The sequence below is a fragment of the Mustela nigripes genome, chromosome X (assembly GCF_022355385.1).
Source record: "Mustela nigripes isolate SB6536 chromosome X, MUSNIG.SB6536, whole genome shotgun sequence".
Taxonomy (NCBI): domain Eukaryota; kingdom Metazoa; phylum Chordata; class Mammalia; order Carnivora; family Mustelidae; genus Mustela; species Mustela nigripes.
This window is the reverse complement of record NC_081575.1, coordinates 507486-521283: the sequence shown is the minus strand read 5'-3', so window position 1 is coordinate 521283 and position 13798 is coordinate 507486. Positions and strand designations below refer to the sequence as shown.

At 41.7% G+C, this 13798-nt stretch overlaps 1 protein-coding gene across 1 annotated transcript; it reads right to left on the bottom strand.

Moving 5' to 3' along the window:
• Window positions 1-3698: 3698 nt before the first annotated feature.
• RAB39B (RAB39B, member RAS oncogene family) lies at window positions 3699-9586 on the bottom strand. Its single transcript, XM_059385540.1, has 2 exons — window positions 9121-9586; window positions 3699-6428 (listed from the first exon to the last, which is right to left on the bottom strand). Exons 1-2 carry the CDS (start codon window positions 9333-9335, stop codon window positions 6002-6004), a joined length of 642 nt encoding a protein of 213 aa, XP_059241523.1. The 5' UTR covers window positions 9336-9586; the 3' UTR covers window positions 3699-6001.
• Window positions 9587-13798: the final 4212 nt, after the last annotated feature.

Sequence of the window (13798 nt, the reverse complement as noted above, 5' to 3'; positions counted from 1 at the left end):
AAATTGATTTCCATATGTAAGGAAATCTTACTAATTAATAAGAGAAAAACCAGCACTTTTTTATCAGTACTATATTCAGCTGCAAGCAACAGAAAACCAATCACCAAATACATGCAAATTTAAAATATATATTGTCTCAGATCTGCAGAGTTCAAAGATTGGCAATAATACTCATTATAGGGGCACCTGAGTGACTCAGTTGTTAAGCATCTGCCTTCAGCTAGGGTCATGATCCTAGGGTCCTGGGGTGGAGCCACGCATCGGGCTCCCCGCTCATTAGGGAGCCTGCTTCTCCCTCTGCCTCTGTGCTTCATCCCCCGCTTATGCTCTCTCTCTCAAATAAGTAAATAAAAAATCTTAAAGAAATAATACTCATTAGAGATATTATCACACACTGTTCATGGGCATTCAGTAAAACCTCACTAGAGAGCAATCTGATTGATTTTATCAAAGTTTTAAATGGGTATATTCTTTGTTTCATAAATTCTACTTTTATGATTTTGACTTGATATGTATACATACACAAAGATATATATACATTATAGAATCGCTTTGTAGCAGCAGATAATCGTACATAACCTAATATCCACCAGTGAGAATTAAATAGCTGATTGTGCACACAGTATAATGCTGTTGTATCAATGTGGAGATTTTCAGCTACAAGCAGAGAAAAATGGCATAAACTAAAAAGTGATTCATTATCTCATGGAATATGGAATCTTAAGATAGAGTAGCTCTAAGGGTAATTAAATCCGTAGCTCACTGCCATCATCAAAGATCCAGATTTCTTCTACGTCTGTCATCTTCAGTATGTCAGCTCTTTTCCTGATTGCATTCAGCAAACATGTACCAGGCACTAATGGACTGTAGCGATACAATAATAGGGAAAAATGGACAGTTCCTGCCTTCATAGGTATTTACAAAAAATATACTGGATGTCTGCAAAAGATAACAGCACAGTATGTGTTATCATTTATGAAAAAGATTCATATAGATGCAAACACATAACAAATCCCAAGCATTTTGTGAATATGTTTACTCTGTGACATTTACTAAGCGTTAAGTACTTTACATGGATTATCTCATCTCATCCTCACAATTCTTTGAGGTGAATATTATTATTGTCCAATTTAATATATGTGTAAAGTGAGACTCTGAGAAGTTGAATCACATGTATATTAACTGGTAGATTCAGAATTTGAACCCATGTTGGTTTTACTCAAAATCCATACTCTTAACCACTATGTAAATAACATTACATAAAATTAAATAAATAAAAAGTCTAAAAGGAAATAGACCAAACTTTAAACAATCATTTTCTTTGGAAGCTAATGACTTGAATGCAGCTGACAGACACCACAAGGGTTGGGTTCCTGGGTTTCAGAGGCTGTATAAAATTTAGTCATGCTTCAGGATAGGGCCATGTGTGTGTTTATGGAGTGAAGTAGTAGTCAAGGTCATTGAACTAAAGTAGGGCAATAAAACAAGCATTCATTCTAGTATTTATGAGTCATTCAAGCATATATATACGTTGGAGTTTGCAGAAACAATGGTGAGCAAGATGAATAGGATTCTTATGTTTGTGGAACTTACAACGGGAGAAGTAGGCCGAGGCCAGATCATGCAAGGCCTTTGTAGCCATGTTAAGAAAGAAAAGGTTTATTTGGATTTTTTTCTAAATGTGCTGAGAAACCCTTGGTGGGTTGTTAACAGGAGAATGACTTGATCTGTTTTCTGTTTTGAAAGGACCATTCTGGCTGTTATGTTGAGGTTGTATTTTGGGAATAAGAACAGAAAATAAGGTGAGAACTTAGGAAGATATTGAAGTAGTTCAGGAAAGAGTTGGTAGAAGCCTGGATGAAGGTTCTAGCAATGGAGATAGATATATTTCGAAGATAGAGCTGAGAGTGCCTGATGGTGGATCTGTTGTGGGGGGCGGGGAGAAGTGAGGGATTAAGGGTAACTGCTAAGTTTCTGTGTTGAACATATGGATGGATGGTGGTGTCATTTATGGTGATGAGAAATATTGGGGTGGAAGGAACACAGTCTGACAGATACTGATTTCATATTGGATATGTTGAGTATAAGGAATTTGTGTATGGGTTTAGTAGGCAAGTAGGCTATATTGTTACAATGCTCAGAATGGGCTGGAGTCCTCTATTTGGGAGTCCTCAATGCAAAGACAGTAACTGGAGTTATGAGCAAAGGTAAGATTGTCTAGGTAGAGGAGAGAATGGAGAGCAAGAAAAGAATTGAAGAAAGAAAAGAGTTGGACCTCCAGCAGAACTGAGAACAACAGTTTCCTTAGGGGTTGGTATACAGATGCTATGCTGAGAAAGGCCACTCATGACTTCCTGCTCCCTTGAATCCCATGAATATATTTTAGTCATAATCTTTCTGAATCCACTGCTACATTGTGATACTACTGTCCACTCCTTCCAGTGAAGCTAGACTCCCCAGGTTTTCCATTCTCTCCTTCTAAGTACGTTTCTTTGCCCTTTACCAGACACCTGAAACTTTATTGTTCCCCAGGACGACTATAGACTTACACTCTGTGTTGAACTGTCAAGAACAACTTCTAGAACTGGGAAGCTGCTTGCTGATTTTGGAGGCTGTTGGTTTCAGAACTTGATGGAGGTGAGGGAGAAATCCAGACAGTTATCTCAAGAAAAGGAATTCCAGTAAAGATACAGTAACGAGCAAGTACAAAGGCCCTAAGGTGTGAATGTGCTTGGTGCATTTGAAGAACATTTCAACATCTCCCCAAAGAGTCAGATTCTGGTTACGTTTGAGGCAGAGCCAGCATAAGCAGATACATGCAACGCGGACAAACTTGCCACATACTGAGGGAGGACAGGTTATGGGAAGAACACATTTGGGGAGGAAAATTGGGAGCTTGGTTTAGAACATGTTAGATTTCTGGTGCCTAACAGACTTTCAAATGGAGATACTGGGCAGGCAGTTGGTTGTAAAGGTCTGGAATCCATGGGACAGAGACCAGCTGGAGGTCTACATTCAGAATTCATTGACTTACATGTGGTATTTACAGCCGTGGGACTGAATAAAGCCACCAAAGAAATTCACTGAAGAAAAGATGAACAGGCCCTGGGGATTTTAGGGACAATTTTAAGGAGATGATGGTTTTCCCTCCTTCACTCAGGACTCTACAAATGATAAAATGATACAGTCTTCGTGTGCCCAGGCTCAAGCATCAAACATCTTTCCTATTTTTCCTCTCTCTCCCCTAAATATATACTGTAAACCCGAGGCACTGTTCTAATCTGGGCCCCACCCTCCAAGGGATCTTGACCAAAAAAAGCACAACATAACCCATACAGTAAATCTAACCCATACAGTAGGGCCAGAAACAGCTAAGGCAATCTAGCCTGGGGAACAGAGCACTTTCCAGGGATGACAATAGTTGCCATCAGCTCCCTGGTGTCCTAATTAAGCTCCCTGACTAAAAATTGCAGCCATTCAACTTTAGGCTTGATAGAACCAACTTTTCCAAAAGTGGTAAGGGATTGTCAGGCAGTAGTGAGGGCTTTGTGACTTTCAAAGTGATGATTATATCTTTCAAAAATTACATTCTTGTTCTCGCTTTGAGATGCCGGTGAACACTGCTTGTGTGGTGTGTGTCCTACCTCATTGATACCCTCCAGTGGAAATAGCTACAACACACACTTGAAATCTCACAGTCACATAATCAACCATTTTACTAAATACAAGCAAATTCTCATTCACATACAGCTAAAGAAAACATTTTTCCACATTGCATTACAATGCACAACAAAGTGAGGGAAAAAGTTTACAGTTTTTTCTGGAACAGGAGACAGTCTAATCCAGCATGCAGTGGTGGTCTTTGTTACAAGTTAGTTGGTCTTTTCTTTGACCTATGTAGTAAAATAGCTTCTAAAGCTTTATCCATAGTATTGTATTAACACCTGATTTTTTCACACTTATTCTCTAAAACCCACTTATTGCAGTGACAACAGCACTGAATGCTACTAAAATGATTTTTAAAATTTCTAGAACTTGTTTAAGTAATTAAGCTCAGCCACCTTTGCTGGATCCTGTGCTGAGTATCTTTAAACCTGCCTTAAAAAATGCAAGGAATGAGAACAGTATACATATAATGTATTTTAGACAAGAAAACTGTAGAGAAGTTTTGTTTCTATCCTTTTTTTTTGGAACTGACAGATTCTACTGGATAATCTTGCCTTTGGAATCTTCTTACAGTAGTTGATGAAACTGCATTAGTCCCACTGACCCTCTTCTATTTGCTTTCTGAAACCACAATCCGCCCAAGCTGGTCAGGGGAAGTGAACGCAGAGACGATGGTTGGTTCACTTGTAGTTGATGCTGTAGGTTGGTCCAAGGTGGTTTGTTTCCATAATTTTTGTTATTGGGCTGCTTCATTCTGGCTGAAGTAATTCCCAGACATTCAGATTCAGTCACGTTCATACCGAAGTTCGACATTGTGTGTCAAAGCAATTTCCCCTTGTCAGGCTTTCCTGTCACAATGGATGTGAGAAACATGACTATTCTGAATTGTTTTCTTACTGTGAAAAGTATGGCTTTTGCCTAGCTCAACTGGCTACAGTCCAAAGAATAATTTAAAGCAGGACTTCTCTTCAAGAAGATCATGGAAGCTTAAGCCAACCGTTTCAGTTTCCTGATGCATTGGATGTCTGTTCACCTGAGAAGTAAGAGCTGACTCTAGGGTAGACAAGGACCCAGTGTAGGTATATGGCAAACAGGCGGCTAAGGTCATTGTGAGGTGAGTATTTTATCCCCAGCCCACTCCCCATTGCTGTATTTGGTTCCTTGCAGGAATATGTCCACTGTGTTTCAGTGATAAGAACACTTGGAGCCCACACAGTTTTGATGTGTTTCGAGTGTGCAATGAGTCTCTCATTTAAAGCCCTCTTGTCAGTGAGACCTGAACTGGCTTTACGTTTCGGTCCGTCCCCAGGTTCCCTCAGGACTGTAGCTGAGTCGTAAGCAATAAGGAAACATACCCTAACATGTAGAGAACATGTATTTACAGTCATATCTCTTCCAAAGTAAACAAGTTAGTGACAGTTTGTTCATCTGACAGCAGGAGCAAGCGAGGAGTCAGGAGACCTTCCCCTTAGCCAAGTGCATCTCCTGCTTCTTAGTTTACTCTGTAAAATTCGTGTAAAATGGGGAAGAGAACCTCACAGGCCTGTTGGGCTGATCAGTAACTAATTCAAGGGACTGTGAGGTGTGGGTCTCAGTACACGGGTGATTAGCAAACGTTTGCCCCTGTACACAGCTGCTCGGCCCCTGGAGAGGCGGGCGGGTGGACTCCAGGCCTGGGACGAGGGACAGAGGGTACGGCGTGGGTTACAGTGTTTCTTTCTTCTACGTACACGGTCATCTATTCCATCACACGGGGGTGCGCTTTCTGGAGTGTGGTAAGAACAGTATGTAGAACGGCCTCCCTTCTCAGAGCCACACTGATTTTACTAGAACAACAGGCCTTAAAAGGGTCTTAGTGAATAGCCGCTCTGTGCCCCTCGTTCTACAGACGAGCTGTTTAGAAGCCAATTGGTACCTTCTAGCCAAACCCAGCGCACACACCGGTGTCGGGACTCTCACCGATCACGTTGATCTCACAGTCGTTTTAGTTCTAATGGTTTCCAGTGGGATCCTTTCCCCCCTTTACATATTTCTTTATGTTTGTGACCTATGAATGAGCGGAAACACCAAGAGATAGTTCTCCTGTCTGAGGGTGTATTTTTCTGGAAAAGTTTCCCCGGACCTCAGCCCCTCGACAACGCGGTTCGCAAAGGGCACACGGAGCAGCCCCTCAGTCACATCCACCCACCCACGGCCAGTCAGACGCCCCTTGAGGAGGAGGCTCACTTGGTATGTAACATGGAGGTCGAGTCCAGTCGGTCACGCAGGGATTCTCTTCGTTGGGATCGCTTTGCAGTTCAGGTGGGAGAGCACGTTTCGGGGCCCAGACAGCTGACTAGCACAGGCATCTCCGCTCTGATTTGACAACCTCTTCTGAAGAGTGAACCACGTTTGGTACAAATCCACTCTTCACCCCTTCCCATCCCTCCTGGATTGTAATATCCCCCCGTTTAACCAGCTCATATATGTCTCTTGTCAGGTCTGTGAAGGCTTTCTCCACGTTAATGGCGTCTCGGGCTGACGTCTCAATGTACTTCATGCCGTATGCAGCAGCCAGTTTCTCTGCCTCGTGGCGAGTCACTTGCCTCTGTGTATCCAGGTCACACTTGTGACCTACCAGGACAAATACGATTTGGTAGGGCTGAACGTGTACTTTGGTCTCTTCTAACCACTCATGCACATTCTGGAAGGACCTGCGGTTGGTAATGTCAAATAAGAGCAGACCACCTACAGAGTTCCTGTAGTAGGCGCGAGTGATGGATCTAAAACACAAGAAAGAAGTAAAGCATAAAGGCCGTGCCCAAACCCCTGTACTTCCGTGAGCTCGCGCAGTGCACTGACACAGTCCTTTAGTAAGAGTGATCTTTTGTTTAAAGAATGGAATGCGAGTGCCATTCTGTAATGAATGACCCGTGAATTTTCAATTGGGCAAAACTAAGAGACAGCGTCTTCTAGAAATAAACGCTCATGGCCTTCCAGGCATTTTCTCTCAATTCAGGTAGAACTACAGCTTACTGTCCCACCCTGGCAACATGGGATTCCGAAGTCACAGGTTATTATGAAGTAGTTGAAACAGAATTTAAAAAGATTAGAAATGAATTTATGGTAGTTGACAGAAAATGTTTATGAGTATATATAGCTGTATTGCAATATACTCCATTTTCCCCCAGGTAACACTTCTTATTTTACTCTAAGAGGGTCCTCCATCTCTTCTCTGAGGAGAAACATGCTTTGTTTTTTATTTTCTAGGCCATGTGGAAAGGGGAAAAATCAGAATGGTCTGCGGTGGTGTCGAGCAGAGTGACTGTCAGCCCCATTTCCTGACACACTTCAGAGAGGCTGAGTCAGGAGCTACCCCTGGGAAGAACTGCCTAAATAGCAAAAATTTCCCCTTAAACTGATAGAACTTATTTAAAGCAGTGTGCTGGGAGTATCTCTAAAACCTAAAGGTTTAGGTTCTAAAACATTTGCTGTACTTAAACAGAAGAAACCTCTGATATTTTAACTTCTTGGTTTGAGGAGCGCACATAAGTCACAGTACTTGGCTTAGAGCATATTAGAGCTTAGTGGAGGGTTAAATTGTTGAACAAGTTGCCTCTACCATCACTTGTTTTACACTACTGTGCTTCTTGATCTACATCTGTTTTTAGGTTTTCTGTCTCCTTGGATGAAAAAGTTAAACAATGAGGGACTCAACAGCTTAAGGCTTAGGACCAATGGCCCAGTGATAAGAGAACAAACATCGTTCAGGGAATTAGATTCCAAGTTAGATGATAGTAAGAATGAACGTTACCAGTGACTTCAAGTCTCTAAAACCAGGCAAATCAGCCCTGGAGACTGGCAGCATTTCTAATTCTCTTATGTTTAAGGGTTCATGGAGAATGGCAGGTGTAATCAGAAAATTCAATGTGAACAAAGGTTTTGATTTGTGACTAACTTGGTTCAGGAAAACAGTCAACAAGCTGTAGATCCCTATCAAAACTCTTAAAGACATTATTATATTCGTGGTTTGTAAGTATTTAGAAAGGAAAAAAGCCCTTTCCAAACACAATATAAGGCTACCTAAAAATTAAAATTCCCATTCATCAAAAACTTTTCTTGAAGTTCAAAGACAAATGACAAACCAGGAAAATATTTTACAACATACATGACAGAAAAGGGTAATAATCTATTAAAAAACTCTTTCAAGTCAATATCACCCAATAAATAATAAGCAGTGGATATGAAAAGGCTGATCATAGAGACAGAGATTCCTGTCAACATATAAAAACCCTTTCTTCACTTCTAATACAAGAAATGCAATCACGAATTCAGAGTTGATCCTGTGCAAGGGTATGTGCCACAGTGTTGTTTGCAGAAGTTGGGGGTGGTGTGGGTGGGGCCAAGTTTGTAGTAAATTCTTCTTTCTACTCTTCTTCAACTACCTAACCAGTATTTTCTATGCTCAATTAGTGTTCAATAGATAAATGAATAAATAATGACAGACATATTTGGAAATGAATAAAGGCGATTGAGTCCTTTTGACCTAATTCCTGCTGCCATATGTGACATTAGCTCAACTTGATCTCTCCAAGTTTTCTGTGTACGCTGCTCTGTTACTTGTCTTTACACATGCTGTTTCCTGTCCCTGGGCTTTTCCTGTCTTGGCTTGGGTAATCCTCTCCAGGCAGCTTTCTGTATGTTCAGACATATAATTACACATGATACATACTACAAGGGAAAACAAAGGGTTGTAGGAGAAAATTATACCTGTTCATTGACTACTCATTATATGCTTAGCGTTGTAGTAGGGTGTGGGCATCTGAATATGAACCACACAGTCTTTTGTATAATTACTGCTTATGTATTTCCTTCCACTATGCCGGCACAGAAGTTCTAAAAGGGAAGGGCTCTTGTCTGTTTTGTTTACAAGGCATCCTCTTGTGTGTTTCCTCAGGCTGTTTCCCCAGAAACAAGCCCAGTGCCTGGCATGTAGTGGATGATTTCCGAATGTGTGCTGGTTGCAAGAAGGAATCAATCATCCGTATCTATTTCATATAATCACGATTATCTCTATATCTCTATATCTGTATCTATGTCTATAAGTAGCTATGTGTGTATATCATCTGTCTATGCCTGTCAGTTTTGTAAAGATGACCTGGAAACAGTTTTGAAAGTAATGTAGCATAAGGACTGAGATTGATAAATTCCAGCTAGTTTATTAGCTACTAAGGGGCAGATCGGTGGAATTGTGGTGCAAGCAATACGTATTATTGACTGGCCCTCCCTGCCAGGGTGTTTCTTTCCCGGCACTGAACTCCCGGCCAGCTGAAGGTGGGCTTGAGCAGAAATCCCCAGACCCTTGGGATCGTCCCTACGGGGGCCGACTGCAGGACCAGGAAGTCCTCTCTCCCCAAGGGTTGTGCAAAGCCGAGTAGACCCTCCCACTGCTCGCGGCCCGGCTGCGCTCCCCACCTGAACCTCTCTTGACCCGCGGTATCCCAGATCTGGAGCTTGATGCGTTTTCCTGGCTCGATCTCCACCAGACGGGAGAAAAAATCCACCCCCACGGTGGGGTCCGAAACCTGGGCAAAGCGGCCCTCGGTGAAGCGGCGGATCAGACAGGACTTGCCCACCGTGGAATCCCCGATGACAATGAGCCGGAACTGGTATAGCCAGATGGCCTCCATGGCCGGGGCTCAGCAGGTCTCCTCGGCCCGGGCCGGCCGTGGGCGGTGAGAGGGGCGCCCAGCCGAGGCCTCGGAGAGCGTGGCTTGGTCCGGATCTAGATCGGCCGCGAGCACATCGCTAGCCTGGGAGCCTGAGGCGAGGTAGGCCCCGGCGCGGGGAGAGCGAAGGAATGGATGCTGCGCTCGCAGAGGTGATGAAATGGCAGCAGCATCAGCACCACGCACTCTGACTCATCACTGACAACCGAGTTACTGTAATCCCGCGCGTAGACGCGACTGCCGGGGCTGCCACACTGTCTGTAAAAGGAGCGCACACAGAAACAGCCGCGGGGGTCGGTGGGGAGGGAACCCAGCGCCTTCCTTTCCTTTCTAATTTCTCCACCCACCGCCCCTTCTCAATTAACTTTTTTCTCTATCTCCAACTAGCAAAAGGAATACCTTTTCATTCAAACTAGCAAAACAATCCAAAAATGTACACACAAAAAGTAGATCCATCCTTATTAAGATATTAACAGCTTGGGATATATTCTTTTACGTGTATTGCCAAACAAATATACATACACATAAAAATGTATTGCTATTTGGTGTCACAAAAATTGAATAGAATTGGACCATTACTTTAGTGTTTGCTTTTTGCAATTAATAAAGAATCATAAATATCCTCCATTTCCAGCCCACTTTCCTTTTGCAATGACAATGCTACAATAATGATTCTAACTATAGTCACACATACGTTATTTTGGTGAGATAGAGTCTTCCAAAAGGGACGGAGAAGTCAAAGAGGATGAGCATTTTAAATGTAATGAATTTGGGCACGATACCTTGTAAAAATAGTTAGCGATATAAATTCTACTTGGCAATATGTGAAAAGGCGATTTCTTCACAATTTTTATTCAAGCGTCATGTTATATTCTTTCTGAATTCTTGCCACTCTGATGTAGTTAAATAAGGCGTTCATTACTTTGTTTTACATTTTCCTGACTACTAATGAGGTCAATACCATTTCTCAAGTATTGACCATTTGCATTTCCTCTTCTGGGAATAACCTCTTCAAAACTTTTGCCTGTTCTTCTTCTTCTTTTTTTTCTTTTTTAAGATTTTATTTATTTATTTGGCAGAGAGAGATCACAAGTAGGCAGAGAGGCAGGCAGAGACATAGGAGGATGCAGGCTCCCCGCTGAGCAGAGCTGAGCAGAGAGCCCCATGCGGGGCTCAATCCCAGGACCCTGAGATCATGACCTGAGCCGAAGGCAGAGGTTCAACCCACTGAGCCACCCAGGTGCCCTTCTTCTTCTTCTTCTTTTATTTTTTTTAAATGTAATTCCTTATCATTGCATTACACAATTAAAAAACATTGGGCTCCTGTGTGTCTCAGTCGGTGAAACGTCTCCCTTCGGCTCAGGTCATGATCCCATGATCCTGGGATTGAGCCCTGGTCACAGCCCCTGCTTGGCATGGAGTTTTCTTCCTTTCCTGCTGCCTCTCCCCCCTCTTGTGCTCTCTCCCAAATAAATAAATAAAATCTTCAAAAAACAGTTTTATTGATATATAATTCACATTTCATACTATTCACTCATTTGAAGTGCATAAGTCAATGGTTTTTGGTATAGTCATGGACTTGTGCAACCATCACCATACTCAATTTTAAAATATTTTCATCATCCCCAAAACAGACCCTTACCTTGTGGCCCATCACCTCCTATCATCCTTTCCTCCTAGCCCTAGGAAACAGCTAATCTACTTTCTGTCTCTATAGATTTCCTTATTCCGGACATTTCATATAAAGGGAATTATAAAATATGTGGCTTCTTTTCACAGAGACACTTTCTAGCTTTATAACTGGCTTTTTTCACTTACCATAATGTTTTAAAAGTTCATTCACATTCAGTTTTATGACCGAGTAGTATTCCATTGTGTGGAAGTACCATTTTATTAATCCATTTATCTATGGATGGAAATTTGGGTTGTTTCCACATTTGGGCCATTATAAATAATGCTGCTATGATCATTTTGTCTACAAATATTTGTTTAAACACATGTTTTGAATTCTTTTAGCTTTAAATCTAGGAGTGGAATTCCTGAGTTCGGTGGTGACTGTATGTTGAATGCTTTGAGGAAATGTCAGACTGTTTTCCATAGGGACTGCAAAGTATGATGGCTCTTATTTCTCTGTATCTTCTTCAACACTGGTTGTCTTCTGACTTTTTAATTTTAGACATCCGAGGAGTGGGTGTGAAGCGGTATAGCCCATTGTGATTTAGATTTGCATTTCCCTGAAGACTAATGACAGTTAGGGTTATTGACCATTTGTGTATCTTCCTTGAAGAAATGTAGATTCAGATCCTTTCCCCACTTTGAAACTGGGTTATTTGTCTTTTTATTGTTGAGTTGTAAGAGTTCTTTATCACATACATGATTTGTAAATATCTCTCCCATTCTGTGTTCCCTTTTTGCACTTTCTTGAGGGTGCCCATTGAAGCACAGAGTTTTAAATTTTGATGAAATAGAAATTACCTTGCCCCCCTTTTGTTGCTCATGCTTCTGGTGTCATGCCTTAGAGTACTTTGCCAAATCCAAGGTCGTGAAGATTCATTCCTAGACTTTCTTAAAAGATTTTCATAGTTTTAACTCATATATTTAGGGCTATGCTCTATTTCGAGTTAATTTTCAAATATGTTGTGAGGTAGGGATCCAACTTAATTCTTTTGCATATGGGTATCCAGTTGTCCAAGCACCATTTGTTGAGAGAGGTCATTCTTTCCCCATTGAATGATTTTGACACCCTTGTTGAAAATCAACTGGCCATAGACTATGGGTTTATTTCTGGACTCTCAATTTTATTCCGTTGGTTTATATGTGTAGCCTTATGCCAGTAACACATTGTCTTGATAATTGTAGCTTTGTAGCAGTTTTGAAATCGGGAAGTATGAGTCCTTGTCCTGTGTTCTTTTCCAAGATTGTTTTGGTTATTTGAGGCCTCCTTTAATTCTATGAATTTTAAGATCAACTTGTCAGTTTCTTCAAATAAGGCAGCTGAGATATTGATTGAGATTTTATTAAATTTATAGATCATTTTGAAGAGTATATTCATCTTAACAAAATTAAATTAAATTAAGTCTCCTAATGCTTGAACATCGGGTATTTTCCCACATATTTAGGTCTTTTAAAATTTCTTTTAACAATGTATTTTAGTCTTCAGTTTGCAAGTCCTACACTTCTTTGGTTAAGTTATTTCTAAGTATTTTATTCTTTTTGATGCTATTGTGAATGGAGTTGTTTTCTTAATTTTATTTTCAGATTGTTCATTGCCAAGTGCATAAAAATACAACAAAGGCTGTTTGTGGTGGATGTGATGGCTTCAAGTTTACTTCATGGAATTGGTGTGCTGGCCATGCATGACCTCAGGGCCCACAGTCCCAATGGCATCTATGGCATCTGCATGTAGTGTTCCTACTGAGACGGGCAGGCAATCGGGCTGGAGAGGGAGGTCATGATGACTCATGAAGGGGAAGGGGCATGCTAGCCCCACAGGCAACTTCAGGCACCAAAGAAGACCCTAATTTAGTCCCATCTATCACCAACAAGCAGATAGTGGGCTGCATCTTTGAAGAGGACAAAGATGTTGCCTTCATCTTTTTCTGGCTGGACAAAGGCAAGATCCAGTGATACCCTAGCTTTGGAACCCATTACAAGCTGGTGCCCCACCAGTTGGCCCACTGAGCCTTTACCCTAACTTACTCAAAATGCCCTGTGAAGTTTCTTCCTTACAGTAAAGACTAGCCATCGCATCGGCCCCTTCTCCTCCCTCCTCCCGCAAATACAATAGATTTTTAATTGATTTTATAATTTCCAATCCTGCCAAACTCGTTTACTAGTCCCAGTGGTATTTTTTAGGGTATTCCATATGATTTGGTCAAATAGTTTGTCTGCAACTGATCATGTGATCATGAGATGATCATATGCTTTTTGGTTTTGTGGTCTTTTTTTTTTTTTTTTAAAGATTTTATTTATTTATTTGACAGAGAGAGATCACAAGTGGGCAGAGAGGCAGGCAGAGAGAGTGAGAAGCAGGCTCCCCACCAAGCAGAGAGCCTGATGCGGGGCTCGATCCCAGGACCCTGGGACCACGACCTGAGCTGAAAGCAGAGGCTTTAACCAACTGAGCCACCCAGGCCCCTGGTTTTGTGGTCTATTGATATTATGTACTACATTAATTAATTGATTTTTGGATGTTGAGTTAACCTTGCTTTCCTTGTATAAATCCTGCTTGATTGTGGTGTATAATTTTTTTAAAGATTTTATTTCTTTATCTGACCGAGAGAGAGATCACAAGTAGGCAGAGGGGCAGGCAGAGAGAGAGGGAGAAGCAGGCTCCTTGCTGAGTGGAGAGCCCAATACGGGGCTTAATCCCAGGACCCCAAGATCATGACCTGAGCTGAAGGCAGAGGCTTTAACCCACTGAG